The sequence below is a fragment of the Cetorhinus maximus genome, chromosome 2, assembly GCF_964194155.1.
Source record: "Cetorhinus maximus chromosome 2, sCetMax3.hap1.1, whole genome shotgun sequence".
NCBI lineage: Eukaryota > Metazoa > Chordata > Chondrichthyes > Lamniformes > Cetorhinidae > Cetorhinus > Cetorhinus maximus.
The window spans coordinates 176686950-176703997 of NC_135880.1; the positions used below are offsets into that span (position 1 = coordinate 176686950).

The window sequence follows — 17048 nt, forward strand, 5'->3', positions numbered from 1 at the left end:
ACCCGCTTTGCTTACCAAGAATATACCCGCCTCTGCCTTAAAAATATTCAAAGACTCTCTTCCTGAAAAGGCGGTGGAAACAGAGTTCCAAAGACTCACGACCCTCTGAGTGAAAACCTTTTTGTCTCATTTCTGTTTTAAATGGGCGACCCCTTTATTTTTAAACATCGGCCGTGCTCCCATCAACCGTGTCTGATCATCAAAAGAAAAATAATTTGCATTTTATAAAGTGCCTTTCACAACCCTGGAACACCCCAAAAGCACTTTACAGCCAATGAAGTACTTTTGAAGTGTGGTCACCTGTCGGGACCTGGGAAACGCAGCAGTTAGTTTGTGCACAGGAAGATCCCACAAACGTCAGTGAGGCACACAGCCAGACAATGCGTTTTCGATGAACAGTGAATGTTGGTTGAGAGCTAAAAGGCTGGCCAGGACAACCTGTGAGGTGCGGGTGGGAATCCTTCCCGTTCTTTGTTGGAATTGTGCCCCGGGACCCCTTGCGTCCGCTTGAGAGAGAGCAGTCGCCCCGTCCGATGTATCGCGTAGTTGGGCAAGAATGGAGTTTGTGTTCACTGAATCCTCTTAATGCAGCAAAACATTGTTTGCAGTCTAACCCTGTGATTCCAAAATTACAGAACAGTATGGAAATAATTGTGGTTTACTGATTTTTGTCATTTTCGTTGACATTTTAGAGGATATTGTAGTGAGATAGCCAAAAACAAAATATACAGCAATTCCGAGAACTAGGATTTCTGATCCATTAACTATGTTGGAGTGAGATTACTTAAATATACATTTGTGCTATTTTGTTTTATCAGGCAGTTTACCCCTTTTTAGATTAATGGTTTATGCATATTATGTTGCTTTAAGCTAGTTTCTGTTAATCCCTCCAGGCCGAGGTAAAACAGCAAGGATACTCTGTTCCTTTCGTGGATAGTGGATGAAATTGGCCTAAACGCAGACCCGCACAACTTTAATCTGAAAAGGCAGTACAGTGGTGACTATTGGACAACAAGGTAAATAAAAACACCAGCTTGCATTCGCACGGTGCCTATGCCCCAGTAAAACAGCCTGAGGGGTTTCACAGGAGCATAATCGAACACAATGTGGTTTTGAACTGCATTAGGATTTGGGACAGCTATCCAAAAACTTGCTCAAGGCTTTTAGGAGCGCTGGAGGAGGTTTAGAGAGGGAATTCCAGGGCTTGGGGCCCAGGCAGTTGAAGGCACGGTCGCCAATGGTGGAACAATGGAAATAATGATGTTTCCTTGGTTTTTTTTTTCTACTGTAGCTGGAGAAGTTGAAGCACTGAAATTTGGTACAAATAACAATTGAGGAATTGAGTGGGAGAGAGCTGGGCAAGATCCAGGCATTACAACTAATACTTTACAAATTGGGATGATGCTGTATTGCAGTATAAATAATATTTTTCGGTGGGGTGGGGAGAGAGTTTGGCTCAGTAACAAGGATTGTACAATGTTCTATATGTAAGTCAATCATCTCTTGTTGCAAAGCTATGTGTCTGGGAGCTGACCCTGCGCTGCCTTGTATCTGCTAGTACAATGGTATAATCTGCGCTTGCACTGCCTGGTGACCTCGATCAGATATTTATGTCTTTTGCACGTGTATCTCCTCTTCAATCATTTTCTGAAGGTGGACTGCTCAAACACTTGGTGGGAAAAGGCATGATCCAAGTCGATGTGCTGCTATATTTCATCGACAGGTGACAGGTCAGACTGAGGCAATTCAACCAGTGCAATTTAACATGTCTACAGGTAACAAAATAAAGAACATGCCACGTTTCCCCGTAATGGGTGGATTGTCTATCTTCGTTTGCATTCTAACCATCATGCAGTCTTTGCTGGGCCTGTCTGCCTTGCAGGATTTTGTTCAATTAACCTTATCTCCATGCCTGGTGTGTTTTATCTCTGTCTCTGGTCAGGGAGGGTCCCCACACCCGTAGCTCCCTAACCCAGTGATGTGAGCTGTTCATTATTACTGAGACAGGCTAATTAATTCCTCCTTCTTCATTGACTATGACTAATTAATATCATAGCTCATGCATTGGCATCTCAATTACCTGAGGCTGTTCTATTCAAATTATTTGCACAGTTATGCCTGGAGGTGGGGGTGGGAGAGAAGGGGTCTTGGGGTTCATCTTTGAAGGTGGCAGGACATATTGAGAGAGAAGTCAGCAAAGCATATGGGATCTTGGGCTTCATAAATAGAGGCATTGAATACAAAAGCAGGAAAGTTGTGCTGAACCTTTATGAAGTTTTGTTAAGGCCATAACTAGAGTATTGTGTCCAGTTCTGGTCACCACACTTTAGGAAGGATGTGAGGGTCCAGAGGAGATTTACCAGAACCGTTCCAAGGATTTAGCCTCAAGGTTAGGTGCTTAAAAGTAATGGTGAATCAGCTGTTTAGTGTTGCAGTGTCTGCTTAATTGTGAGTGCTGGGAATTTACAGAATAATTTTCACGGCAGCGTTAGATGGCAACAAAAAAACTACTTGTGTAGAATGCTTTAAAGAGCATTCAATGCTCAAAGCGTTCACTACTCTCCGCAAAATGTCAATAACCCATTCAGATGGAACAACAGCAACAGGCTGAGGAAGTCTGTGGTCCCATGAATGCGCATGTAATTCAGGTTGTCAGCTGGTGAAATCTAAAAATAATCCATTGCCACCGCTTCTCATCAGATCACAGCTATTTGAGACACAGTGATGTGGTGGTTATAAGAAATAGCGGTACCTCTGTGTGAAACAGAGCACACAATTGTGTGATTAAAATCTTGATGATGAAAAGGTCCCATATCTAAACCTTCTCTCCTTTTCTCAAGAACCACTGAATCAGATTACTAGAACAGTACTGTACACCTCCCAATAACGATTCAGCATCCTCATCAGTTTAATTAGTCCAGAGGTAGTACATTTCTGGATTCTTTTTCCCAACACCAAGGATTTGGGAATTTACATAACACATAAATTCATAGAATCATTACGACACAGAAGGAGGTGTTGCCAGAGGTTACCGGTAACGGTTGTTGGCTTAGTACAAAGAGGAGAAGAGTCAATTCTCTCTTAACTCTAAATTCGCTTTATTCACATTGTTAGATCATCTACATATAGCTTATATGTCTGGTTAAATATAGACATGCAGTTTACAGCAGGTTATTCAGTTTTATACCCAAAGCTAGGATCTAAACGCACACCCACTAGGTTTCCCTGACACTCCCTGAGTGGTCACAGAATATAAAAGCTAATACCCGAAAAGGAGAGCTGGCTCTAGCCAGGCGTTCCGTTCTCTCTCTCTTGCGTCTCTACGTTGCTGACGTAGGTTCTTCCGTTTCTGCGATGGTTGGTCTCTGGAGTTCTCACTGGCTCCACGCCCAAAATTCTTCATTCTTATTCCGAAATCTTATCTCTCCAAGCTGTGCTGTCTCTCTCCCGTTGGTTTAGGCCTGCTTGCCTTGTCTGTGGCATCTTCTCATTGGCTTTGTTCCAAGGACTTGGGTAGCATTACCTCGTTACTCCTTTCCTAAATAAGGACTTGTGTCTTATCTCATTCTCTTTGTTCTTCAAGAAACTCAGCTACTTCAAACTGGTTCCAACCAGCTCAGGCCAGTGACTGGAATCAGGTTACTTCAGGTCAAAAGTTGCTTTTGCCTGTGTCAGCAGTTTGGCTGTAGCCCCTAGCCAACAGAGGCCAGTCGGCCCATTGACTCTATGCTGGCTCTCTGTCGAGCAATCCAGTCAGTCCCATTCTCCTGCTCTGTCTCCATAGCCCTGCAAGTTTATTTCCCTCAAGTTCTTGTCTAATTTATTTTAGAAATCATCAATCGTCTCCCCTTCTACCCTTGTCAGCGAGTTCCAGGTCATTACCACTTGCTGTGTAAAAATGTTCTTCCTCACATTACCCCTGTACCTCTTGCAAAAAAAAAAGGCTTCCCCCACCTCCACACCCCCCCAGTCCTTGTGCCATCAACCAATTGGAACAGCTTTTATTTATCTACCTTATCTAAACCTGTCGTCATCTTGTTCACCTCTATCAAATCTCCCCTCAATGTCCTTTGCTCCAAGGAGAACAGCCCAGCTTCTTCACCCTAACCTTGTGACTAAATCCCTCATCCCTGGAACCATCCTGGTAAATCTCCTCTGCACCCACTTGAGGGCCCTCAAATTCTTCTTAAAATGTGATCAGAACTGGACATAATACTCTAGTTGTGGCCTGACCAGAGCTTTATAAAGGTTCAGCACAACTTCCCTGCTCTTGTACTGAATCTATTTATGAAGACTAAGCTCTCGTATGTTTTGCTAACTACTCGCTCAGCATGTTCTGCCGCCTTCAAAGATCAGTGCATGTGAACCTGACACAAAGTAGCAACCTCGGATGGGATTTTCCGGCCCCAGCTACCGCCGGGAACGTCCGGTCCTGCCGGGAGTCGATGGACTTTTGGCAGGGCTGCCGAATTTTCCCGTTGCGGCTCCCCCAACAACAGGGCTGGAAAATTGCAGCCCTGTGTTGTCACTATTAGTGGCTGAGCGCTTTGTGCATTTGGATGACATTCCTTTGTGTGCTGTTTCAGCATTGACCCATCTATTTAAGTGTGTTGGCGCCTGTGTTAAAATAGAAGACAGCCGTGTGATTGAGATGTGTTGAGTGTGCATCCTTTAAAGTAATTCCTAGGTTTGATTCTTATTATTAGTGTTTACTTTGCTCTGAAGGCCATATTTCATAATAACTGCCACAATCTGATGAATGGGCTTTGGTTGCTTTTTAAATACTTTAAGTAAGTCAGGGTTGTAAATCTAAGATGCTCCGTGTTACTAAGTAGGCAGTAATCCAGGCTGAGGCTCTTGCATTCTTAAAACGGCGTTTTACATTCCGTGAACATAACCGCACCCACTTAAATCTCTTACCAATGACGGTAGATGCATAACTGCAGCCATTCCCTGGTACAAAAGGCATTGTTGTCTCATGCCGCAATTGACTCTGTGATGAATTTTAACCCCAAAAGGCAGGTTTGGGTCAGGTGGGAGCTTAAAAATCATGAATCCGGATCTCATCCATCCGCTCCCGGTTTTAACAGAAGCGGGATTGTGGTGTGGGGCTTGGTGGGGTGTGGGCGAGGTTGGGGGAGTTTGAGGGACCAACCTTCTCCAAGGAGATGCGTTGGCATTTTAAATATTATAATGAGGAACCTCATTTTATTCATCGTTTTGAGTTGACCTGTGGAGAGCTGGGTTTTCCCAAACATCAGGGAACCACGGCACCTAAGCCGAACAGGGAATGCTGGTTCAATGAGTAGGTGCCTTTTTCACCTCCCTGCTGTACCCAGGGTTTCCTGCCTGTACAACGTCCCAGTGATCAGAGCCCCCACCCTTCCCCATGTGGCCTCTGTTTCACCCCACCCCTCCCCCCGTGCCCCAAACCCTGGTAACCTTCCTCCTCTCTTTCTTCCCATCCCCAAAGCAGGTTCTCTGGGATCCACCCTCATCTGAATCACCACAGGCCTGAGAAATCTACCCCTCCTCCCCCCCAAGCCCCACGCTCCTGTAATCAACCCTCTCAGATGTGGATCTGCTTGGTTACCTGGCCCCTGCACCGCACACACACACACACACCCACCCCCCAAACCACCCCACCTTAGACGGTTCCCCGTCTGACTGGAAGGCAAGCCTGTCAATCAGGGAGTCTGTCATAACGTCACATGCATGCAGTGGCATTAAAACTCCATAATGTGTGGGCAGTCCCAGTCTTCCAGACTCCCCGCACCTGTTCAGCTCCAACAGCACACCCTGCCCCCTTTCCTGGCAAGTCAGCTAAGTTAACACCCAGCCTTCTGTTGTTATAGATGTGATACGACGGTACTTTATCTCTAAAACATCCCTGTATTGTGAAGTGGAATTAGGGCTACAGTTTGCTCCTGTAATGGTAACTGTGGTACGTATCTCTCGATCTATTAAGATGGTCTTTTCTTTTACATAGAATTTACTGCACGGAAGCAGGCTTTCCGGCCTAAACATGTCCACGCCAGTATTTAGGATCTACACGAGCCTCCTCCCACTTTATTTCATTTAACTGTCTCGGTACACACTGCTGTTTCTTTCTCCCTCACGTGCTTAACTAGCTTCCCTTAGATGCATTTATGCCGTTCACCTCAAGCTATCCATATGCTAGTGAGTTCCACACGCTCACCATTCTTTGGGTGAGGAGCTTTTTGTGTAATTCCTTAATAAATTTATTATTGATTATCTTATGTTTATAGCTCCTCATTTTGAATAGTTCATCCCCCACAGGTAGAAACAGCTTCTCTACATCTGTACCATCAAACCGCTTCATAATTTGAAGTACCTCCTGTTAGGTCACCCTTTGGCCTTTTCTTTTCTAAAGAACTCCAACTTGCACAGTCTTTCCTGATAACTATAGTCCCCCAGTTTTGGTGGTATCTTCGGAAATCTTTTTTGCAGCTTCTCCGGCTCCTCTGTATCTTTTTTTTTCCTTGTGAGATTGGGTCCAGAACCATACAAGGCTCTCCTAGTGTAGTCTAGCCAAGGTTCTGTGCAAGTCTAACCTAATCACTCTGTTTTTCAAACGTATTCCACCATAAATGAATCCCAAAATTTGCCATTGTAGTTGTCTGTCAGCTGTGGTTCAGTGGGTAGCGTGCTCAGTTCTTGAGTCCACAAGTTGAAGAGTGAAATTCCATTCCGGAGACTTGAGTACATAATCTATTCTGATAGTCCAGTGCAGGGAGTGCCGCACAATTGGGAGGTGCTGACTTTTTGGATGAGATGCCAAACCTCTTGAGCATTTCTCTTTACCAGATATAAAAACATTGAAAATGGTTGGGGCGGGGACAGAAAGGTACGTTTGGCTTACAGTCGAGCATCATCCGATTGGGTAATGAGTCTTCTTCTTTCCAATTGGATAGGAGGGTAGTATGTCACAAGGAGGGATGTGTTGGCCGATGTATGGCTGGAGTGTTGGGGCAAGCCATGTGACAAAACCTCCAGGAATACACTTAATCACAGTTGACAATCCTACCCTCAACCAACATCACAAAAGCAGATTATCTGGTCATTATAACATTACTTTTTGTGGGAGCTTGCTGTGCATAAATTGGTTGCCATGTTTCCTACATTACAGCAGTGACTACACTTCAAAACTAACTAATTGGCCATAAATCACTTGGCTATCTAGAGTTCATGAACGATGCTGTATAAATGCAAGTTTTCTTTCTTTCTAATTAGTATATACATTCATTGAACAATCATCGGGAGATAACCTTTTAAAATCCATCTAAATTATAATCCTTTTGCATTTCATAATTGCGATTTTGACTCTGAGGTGATAACTACTGTTACTTATTACTCATGGAGGAAACAGAGGTGAATGATGACATGGTTGATGAGAATTTCTGGAGTTTAAATTCATACCAGAAGATTAGAAAATAGCTGGTTTGCAAGCGTTGCCATGAGAATTTGCAGACCAGTCAATTTGATGTTTAACACAGACGGAGACCATTCAGCCCATTGTACCTGTGCTGGCTCTTTGAATGAGCTATCCTATTAATCTCATCACCACCCCACTATCGCCCACCTCATGCTCATACCCCATAGCCTTGCATATTTTACCCCTTTTCAGCTCCCTTTTAAAAGTTACTATTGACTCTGAGCCCTTGAGATATTAGGACAGGAAACAGGTAGGTTTTCAAGAGCATCTTAAGGGAGGAGAGTGACGTAGTAAAGCAGAGAGGTTGAGTGAGGGAATTCCAGAGTTTAGGGCCTAGGAAACTGAAGGCTCAACTGCCTGTTGTTACTTTCCTGATAGCCAGTTAGTGAAGGATGAAACCGGAGCCCATCTTTACGCAGTTTACATTTATTCACAGGGCATTATATTACAAGTATAAACCTCCTAACTCAACTATGCACCGTGTCTGTCAGTGTCTCTTTACACCCTCTTTTGAGTAATGAAAATAAAACAAACTAATTAACAAAAAAACTAATTAAATTGACAGCATCTTAAAGGGGCACTGCAACAAAAAACAAAACTTTAAAAGGAAACTTACCAAGTCAAACTAAAATGTTGTTCCTGGGGCGGACGATGCACTCCAGCCCCTGTGGCGCTCACCAGTCACGGAAGGCCTCCAGGGACACCTGGGTGCAATGTCCCTTTATGTGCTCAAGTAACAACCCAATGCCTTCCACCTGCACATAGTTAGCTATAATTTATATACAATTAACACCAGTGGTGGAAAGATAGAGATCGGGGGACGTGCATAAGAGGTCAGGATTCGAGGATTGCAGAGAGCTCAGAGTTACAGAGATGGAAGAGGTGACGGAGATAGGGAGGAACAAGTGCCACGGTTCTCCTTCTAACTGGGTAGTTGTGGTCAGTGCTTTGGCTTAGGTAGCAATATTAGGTTCTGGTATGTAGAATGTCAATCTGAGTTTGCAACTGATGGCAAATAGTGCAGCAAAAGATGTTCTAAAGTTAGGTATTAAATTCCAAGTGATCTGCAAGATTAGTAATGCATCTTAATGGCTCATTGTATTTGATGAGAAATATAAGGTGATGGCTATGAAAATCATTTATAATATAGCGTAGTATAAGTGTAAAGAACTTTTGCTTTACACCTGCCCTGCTGTCATAATGTAATGCTGACACAGGGAATGAAGCTGTGTGATTCCCCGTGAGAGGCAGTGTTGCTGCTGTTTGGATGGAAGCCAGTTCAGGCTTGTGCACCAGATTAGCACTCCCAATTTAGTGTTGTTGTGAAGTGATTTCAGCTTCAAGCCAAAAGTAAATTTGTTAAGCGCTAATGCACTGTGAATGCGATGAATCAAGCGAAATATCTGGCTGCGGAGGTTTCCTGAAATGTCTCTAGCTGTTGCCGTGTTGAGCAGGATATTGACGTGCAGTGACTGATTTCCTAGGATGTATGCGAGTCCAGGAAAGTGTTGCAATGTATAAAGTTGTAGAACCAAGAGTGGAGAACTGTGCCCACTTCTGGTCTGGCTACTTGCAATCTTATCTCCTACTTGAGTCAGTAAGGTGGATATACAAATAGAATCGATGTAAATTTTGTAGACATGGATGCAATTAGCTTTAGAAACAAAATCAATCCATAATTCAATATTAGATAATTTACGTTATAAATATAATGTGCAGTGACTTATCTGTGGTATTGACCTACCTGGGAATACAGGGAAATCAGTTATTTTTTAACATGGTGTTTTAACATGAGTGTTGTGGGGGAATTCTCAAGTGATAGGCTCAGTTTAAATTTGAGAATCAAGTTTCCCTGGAAAGTAACTGTGAATTCATGACAGTGCCATTATCTACTTCAGTCAGTGAGTCCAGGGGCTGGAGAGATGCTCTGAGAGTTGCAAAACCCTAGGCCTTGCTGGTCAGTTTGCATTCATTCTTCCGAATACCTCTCAGCAATTGGCATCTTGCCTTTAACCTCCCTGCTACTTCTAACAACTTAAAAAAAAAAAAATTCATTGGGTGTGGGCATCGCTGACTAGGCTAGCATTTATTGCTCATCCCTAATTGCCCTTGTTCAGAGGGCATTTAAGAGTCAACCACATTGCTGTGGTAGGGATAGCAGATTTCCTTTCCTAAAGGGACATTAGCGAACCAGATGGGTCTTTACAACAATCGACAATGGTTTTGTGGTCATCATCAGGCTTTTATTGAATTCAAATTTTACCATCTGTCATGGTGGGATTCGAACCGGGGTCTCTGGAATACTAGCCCAGTGACAATACCACTAGGCCTCCTCATGTGTAATTACATATTAATTACCCATTCAACTCACTACAGAAAGTTAGGGTTCCTAACAGCATAATGTGAACTTCTCCAGTGTGAACCTCTTCAGTCTAGAAAAGTGAACAACTTAAAACTGTTAAATAATAATCTTGCATGTAGTAAATTGTTGTTAGAGATTTTAAAAATGTCAAATTTATATTTTTTCTTGCTTTTCCCCTCTCTCTTAATCCAATCTTCCTTCCTCCCTCCCTCTCTCCCTCTCTCTCTCCCTCCCTCCCTCCCTCCCTCCCTCCCTCCCTCCCTCCTCCCTCCCTCCCTCCCTCCTTCCTTCCTTCCTTCCTTCCTTCCCTCCCTCCCTCCCTCCCTCCCTCCCTCCCTCCCTCCCTCCCTCCCTCCTTCCTTCCCTCCTTCCTTCCTTCCCCCACTCCCTCCTTCCTTCCTTCCCCCACTCCCTCCCTCCTTCCTTCTCTCCTTCCCTCCCTCCTTCCCTCCCTCCTTCCTTCCCTCCCTCCCTCCCTTCCTTCCTTCCCTCCCTCCCTCCCTCCTTCCTTCCTTCCCTCCCTCTTTCCTTCCTTCCTTCCCTCCCTCTTTCCTTCCTTCCTTCCCTCTTTCCCTCCTTCCTTCCTTCCTTCCTTCCCTCTTTCTTTCCTTCCTTCCCTCTTTCTTTCCTTCCTTCCCTCTTTCTTTCCTTCCTTTCCTCTTTCTTTCCTTCCTTCCCTCTTTCTTTCCTTCCTTCCTTCCCTCTTTCTTTCCTTCTTTCCTTCCTTCCTTCCCTCTTTCTTTCCTTCCTTCCTTCCCTCTTTCTTTCCTTCCTTCCTTCCCTCTTTCCTTCTTTCCTTCCTTCCTTCCCTCTTTCCTTCCTTCCTTCCCTCTTTCCTTCTTTCCTTCCCTCTTTCCTTCTTTCCTTCCTTCCTTCCCTCTTTCCTTCCTTCCTTCCCTCTTTCCTTCCTTCCTTCCCTCTTTCCTTCCTTCCTTTCCTCTTTCCTTCCTTCCTTCCTTCCTTCCCTCTTTCCTTCCCTCTTTCCTTCCTTCCTTCCCTCTTTCCTTCCTTCCTTCCCTCTTTCCTTCCTTCCTTTCCTCTTTCCTTCCTTCCTTTCCTCTTTCCTTCCTTCCTTTCCTCTTTCCTTCCTTCCTTTCCTCTTTCCTTCCTTCCTTTCCTCTTTCCTTCCTTCCTTCCTTCCTTCCCTCTTTCCTTCCCTCTTTCCTTCCTTCCTTCCCTCTTTCCTTCCTTCCTTCCCTCTTTCCTTCCTTCCTTCCCTCTTTCCTTCCTTCCTTCCCTCTTTCCTTCCTTCCTTCCCTCTTTCCTTCCTTCCTTTCCTCATTCCTTCCTTCCTTCCCTCTTTCCTTCCTTCCCTACCTGATTTGAATCTAACGTGCTCCTTTTTTCTTCTCCCCGTTCCTCTGTTTCTTTCTCAATCCTTAAATCTCTTTGGTTATGGAGATAGACTGTTGGTCCCATCGTTCACTGAAGTCCCAGATGCCCTCACTGTGCCCTTATTGATACTCAACTTTCCCCAACTTACAGCGTTTACTGTTTTTGGGGGGAGGGGGGGGAAAGAGGTGCAAATTAATGACATCTGTCCTGACACGCCCTATCCTTGCAAAATTTCCTCCATTATTTCCCATGCCTAGACAGCGAACAGTTTAGCTGAGATCCGTTAACCTGCAGCAGGTCCTGGTCCCTATCACATACGTGTGGTATGATGATTGTCTATCAAGGGTGAAAGGAAAACTAATGAAGTTTGGCAAATATTCTTTCAAAATTGTGTTTGAAATCAGTTTGCGATAGTCAAGGCCGCACTATTCAGTGTAATGCAATTTAGGTAATTGTTTCTGGCTTGCACTTAACCCCTCCTTCTTGTCATTCTTAGGTTGCCAGAATGGAAGAACAGTGCTTCTACAATGAAACCATTACCTTTTTTTACAACAACAGTAAAAAGCCCCTAGCAAAAGAATGGAACACAATCAGCAAGCTTGTTATGGGGCTGGGTATCACCGTGTGCATCTTCATCATGCTTGCTAACCTGCTTGTTATGATTGCCATCTATGTGAACCGTCGTTTCCATTTTCCTATTTATTATTTGATGGCAAATTTAGCGGCGGCCGACTTCTTTGCAGGCCTGGCCTATTTTTACCTCATGTTCAACACAGGACCCAACACCCGCAGGTTGACCGTTAGCACGTGGCTTCTCCGCCAGGGCCTCATAGACACCAGCCTCACCGCTTCGGTGGCTAACCTGCTGGCCATTGCCATCGAGAGGCACATAACTGTCTTCCGCATGCAGCTCCACACCAGGATGAGCAACCGGCGCGTCGTGGTGGTGATTGTGGTGATATGGACTATGGCCATCGTCATGGGCGCTATCCCAAGCGTGGGTTGGAATTGCATCTGCAACATCGACATCTGCTCCACCATGGCGCCACTCTACAGCAGCTCCTACTTGGTATTTTGGGCTATTTTCAACCTGGTCACCTTTGTCGTTATGGTGATCCTATACGCCCACATCTTTGTCTATGTACGGCAGAGGACGATGCGAATGTCTCGCCACAGCTCAGGACCCCGCAGAAACCGTGACACCATGATGAGCCTGTTGAAGACGGTTGCTATAGTGCTTGGTAAATGTTTCCTTTTTCTTTCTATTCAAAGGCTGCCAAAAGTTAATTGACATCTATTATTTGCATTTGGCTCTTTTCCTTTCCATTCTTCGAGCCTTTTGAGATAAGATTAAGACTTGTTGGGGCAACAATAAAGTACAAAACTGTAGCTTGTTATGGATATCGCTTCAGCTATCTTAAAAAAAAAAGTCAAGAAATATTTATCTCTAAATGTCTTTAACAAATGAGATGCTTGCTACGGGGCAGTGTAATATTGTCCAAATGGCCCTTGTGATGCATATTCATGATAAAAGCATTTCCAGCTTCTAATTGTTTATCAGTTTGTACAGGGCTCCTCATTTCTGCTGTCCTCCAGCTGGCTCAGTATAAACATTTTCATGCAATCTTGAAGAATGTGTAAATTTAGGAGCCTTTAGTAGTGTTTTTAAGTTTTATTTTGCTTGGTTGACCGGAAGTGTGCTAAACCAGTGCCGATGACCCACGTTTGCTTGAATAAGACCAGAATGAGAGGTTACAGGACAGATTGGGGCTCTTTCCTCCATGTAAGGAGAAGGCTGAGGGGTGATGTAATGGAGGTCTTTAAAATCATGAAAGGGCTAGATAGAGTAGACGTGGAGAATATGTTCACCGCTTGTGGGGAGTCCAAAACCAAAGGTCATAAGTACAAGGTAGTCACAATTAAATTCCATAGGGAATGCAAGAGAAACGTCTTTATCCAGAGAGAATGTAGAACTTGCTACCACAAGGAATGCTTGAGGCAGATAGTGCAGATGTATTTGAGGAGAAGCTGGAAAAGTACATGATGGAGAAAGGAACAGAAGCATAGGGTGACATGAAATAGGATGGGAGGATGCTTGTGTTGTGCATAGTCCAGTTGGGCTGAATGGCCTGTTTCTGTGCTATGAAAGCTGTGTAGTTCTCAGGCTGCCAGAAGGTGGCTTCATTGTGGATTTTGAGAGTCTACCTCATTGTCAGTCTTGAAGTTTGAGGCTGAACAACAAGGAACCAATTCAGCATTCAGATATGAGTTAAGTCATTGCCTGTTTGTGGTCCGAAAGTGATTAAAAGGAATTGCTGTTTCCTCTACCATTTGTTATCAGTTTGACAGATGCCTGGTACTGTGAGGCAGTGTTGTACATCAGCATTACTGAGACCTGCACAACAAGAGCTTCTGCCAGAAGTTTCAAAGATAGCTCTCTTTGTTCACTAATATGATGAAAGAAACGCCTTTCACTTAGAAGAATTGTTATTTGGTCGAGTATGGTGACACACTGGGATATCTTCTGTTGTACTCCATGTTCTTGATCAGTTGACATTTGGACACACAGGAACTTTCAGACTGGTTATCACTGGGAAAGATAGGGAACTTAACTCAGCGCACTGTTCTGTGCAACAATTCTGTTTTTTGTCTTGCCTGAGCTTCCAGCTTGACTCAGCAGGTACTAATTTAGTGAGCAGTTTGGAGTTGTTAACCCACAGTTGCATGTTTCTCCTCAGATATAGAGAAACTTTGTAATTTCCAGCACAACAATGATGTAAGTGCCAGGACGCGCTGATTTCTCTGAGGAAATTTGTGCATAAAGTAACTTGCTGTGGTATTTTCTGCATCTCTCTTTTTTAAAATAGCATCAGAATCTGCTACATTCATGCTGTAGGGTGACTGAGTTGTACTGTTAGTGATAGAAGTGTAGACACTTCTTGGGTTTATTAAATGTTAAGTTTATTTACAATATACTCAGCATTAACTACACTTGTGCTTTCAACTCCAACTCTATCTCTACACTGACTGCGGAGGTAGCTCGCACGACTCTCCCATTGGTTACTACAGATCATGTGATCTTCCTTAACCAGTATTATTCTTAAAGTTACATTACACACTAAATAAAACCATAATTACCACAATTAGAAAGAGAAAAATTTCCAGGATTGTATTTTCTGAAACCGGTTCATGTTTAATGTGCATGAGTGATGGTCTTGATGGCTGCAAGCTTTTAATTTTCATGACATCAGAGATTTAAGATGGGTTTAAATAATGGATGTTCTGTGCTTTCCTTGGAGCCCTGATGGTTTACGTTGATTTGATTTTGTTTTGCGTCTTTTTTTTAAATGATCTGCCATGCGCGATGAGATTCTCAGCAAATTTTGGTGTAAAGTGTGCTTAGTACAGGTGCCAGGTAGAAAATACAATTGAGAACCAAGAGGAATACAGAAGGTTCAGAGGGGAGGTGAAAAAATATATTAGAGAAGCAAAGAGGGATTATGAGAAAAGACTGGCAGCCAACATAAAGGAGAATCCCAAAGTCTTCTATGGGCATGTAAATAGTAAAAGGGCGGTAAAAGGAGGAGTAGGGCTGATCAGGGACCTAAAAGGGAATTTACACATGGATGAAGGGGCCATGGCTGAGGTATTAAATGAATACTTTGCATCAGTCTTTACCAAGGAGGTAAATGCTACCCAGGCCACGGTGACAGATGAGGAAACTCTCACTAGAAGGGTTCAAAATTGCTAAGGAGGAAGTGTTGAATTGACTGTCGGTACTTAAAATTGACAAGGCATCTGGGCCAGAGGGGATACATCCAAGGATATTGAAGGAAATGAGAGTAGAAATTTCAGGAGCACTGGACATAATCTTTCAGTCTTCCCTAGACTCAGGGATGATGCTAGAGAACTGGAGAATTGCAAACATTACGCCTTTGTTCAAAAAAGGTTATAAGGATAAGCCCAGCAATTACAGACCAGTCAGTTTAACTTCAGTGGTGGGCAAGGTTCTTGAAACAATTATTTGGGATGGAATTAGTAGTTACATGGAAAAATATGGTTTGATAAGGAAGAGCCAGCATAGATTTCTAAAGGGTAAACTTGCTGGAGTTTTTTGAAGAGGTAACAGTAAAGGTTGATGAGGGTAATACTGTTGATGTGGTGTACATGGACTTTCAAAAGGCATTTGACACAGTGCCAGACAACAGACTTGTGAGATAAGTTATTGCTCATGGAATAAAAGGGACAGAAACAATGTGGATACAAAATTGGTTGAAAAATAGGAAGCAGAGAGTAATGGTCAATGGATGTTTTTCGGACTGGAGGAAGGTTTGTAGTTGAGTTCCCCAGGGGTCGGCATTGGGACCCTTGCTTTTCCTGATATATATCAATGATCTGGATCTTGTTGTGCAGGGAGCAATTTCAAAGTTTGCGGATGATACAAAGCTTGGGAGTGTTGTGAACTGTGAGGAGGATGGTGTGGATCTTCAAGAGGACATAGACAAGTTGGTGGAGTGGGCAAGATAGGTGGCAGATGAAGTTCAATGCAGAGAAGTGTGAGGTGATGCATTTTGGTAGGAAGAACATGGACAGACAATATAAAATAAGGGGTGAAATTTTGAAGGGGTGCAGGAGCAGAAAGACCTGGATGTATATGTGCATAGATCATTGAAGGTGGCAGTAGAGATGGTGGGAGCAGTTAATAAAGCATATAGTATCCTGGGCTTTATTAATAGGGGTTTAGAGTACAAGAGCAGGGGGGTTATGCTGAATTTATATAAGACACTCATTAGACCTCAGCTGGAGTATTGTGTACAGTTCTGGGCACCAAATTATAGGAAGGATGTGAACACGTTGGAGAGAGTGCAGAAGAGGTTTACAAGAATGGTTCCAGGGATGAGAAACTTCAGCTATGAGGGTAGATTGGAGAGGCGGGGACTGTTCTCCTCAGGGAGGAGAATGCTGAGAGGAGGCTTGATAGAAGTTTTCAAAATCATGAGGGGACTGGATAGAGTAGATAGGGAGGAGCTGTTCCCATTCGTAAAAGGATCAAGAACGAGGGGGCACAGATTTAAAGTGATTTGCAAAAGAGGCAAATGCGACGTGAGAAAAAACTTTTTCACAAAACGAGTGGTTCGGGTCTGGAATGCACTGCCTGGAAGTGTGGTGGAGGCAGGTTCAATTGAGGCATTCAAGAGGACATTAGATGATTATTTGAATAGAAACCATGTGCAGGGGTACGGGGAAAAGGCAAGGCAATGGCTCTAGGTCATAATGCTCATTTGGAAAGCCAGTGCCGACGCGATGGGCTGAATGGCCTCCTTCTGTGCAGTTAGGAACTGTGATTCTGTGAAATTCCTGGCAACAGGACCAGTGCAAAGTGAACATGAATCTCGGCATCTCTTTTGCACAATGAGGAAATTCTAGGCCCATTGGTCACTATAAACAACTGGGTTGAACTTTGGTGACAATTGATTCATATCATCTCCCCTTTTAGAAACATTTAATCTGTCTAACAATGCCTGCCTTGAGGTGATAGTAGTGCGCACTTTCCAGTCTCCCGAGCTGGCAGTGCTAAATTGTACAACTGGCTCCAATTACACCTGTACTTCATAGGTCTCAGCAGGTGTAGTTAATGCAGTCCCCAATCTTGGAAGGCGGGTTACATTTTTAATGTTAATGGATAGCTTCCTGCAGGAAACTTTAAATATAACGGACCATAATCTTCAAGCTCCCCAGCATCAGATTTGGGGTTACGCCAAAGATGCGCTGGGGAACCCCTCTTGGAACTTCAAAGGTAAGGGTTTGCACGCCAGTTGCCCAGAAGTGCAAACTTCCTCAGGGCAATTGCCCTGGTCTGGAAACCATCCGAAAATGCAACTTTAAATTCCAATG

The 17048-nt window shown here is 43.8% G+C and overlaps 1 protein-coding gene across 3 annotated transcripts in view; it reads left to right on the forward strand.

Annotated features, from left to right (window-relative positions):
* LOC144667674 (lysophosphatidic acid receptor 1) overlaps positions 1–17048 on the forward strand; it is a 121364-nt gene that overhangs the window by 39411 nt on the left and 64905 nt on the right. For 2 of the 3 annotated variants that reach the window (XM_078529132.1, XM_078529137.1), the window contains 2 exons: positions 894–1016; positions 11650–12394. In XM_078529132.1, the coding sequence (XP_078385258.1) occupies positions 11659–12394 (736 nt within the window). In that variant the 5' untranslated portion in view covers positions 894–1016; positions 11650–11658. The remainder of the gene's footprint in view (positions 1–893; positions 1017–11649; positions 12395–17048) is intronic. The other variant, XM_078529144.1, reaches the window with a different exon arrangement.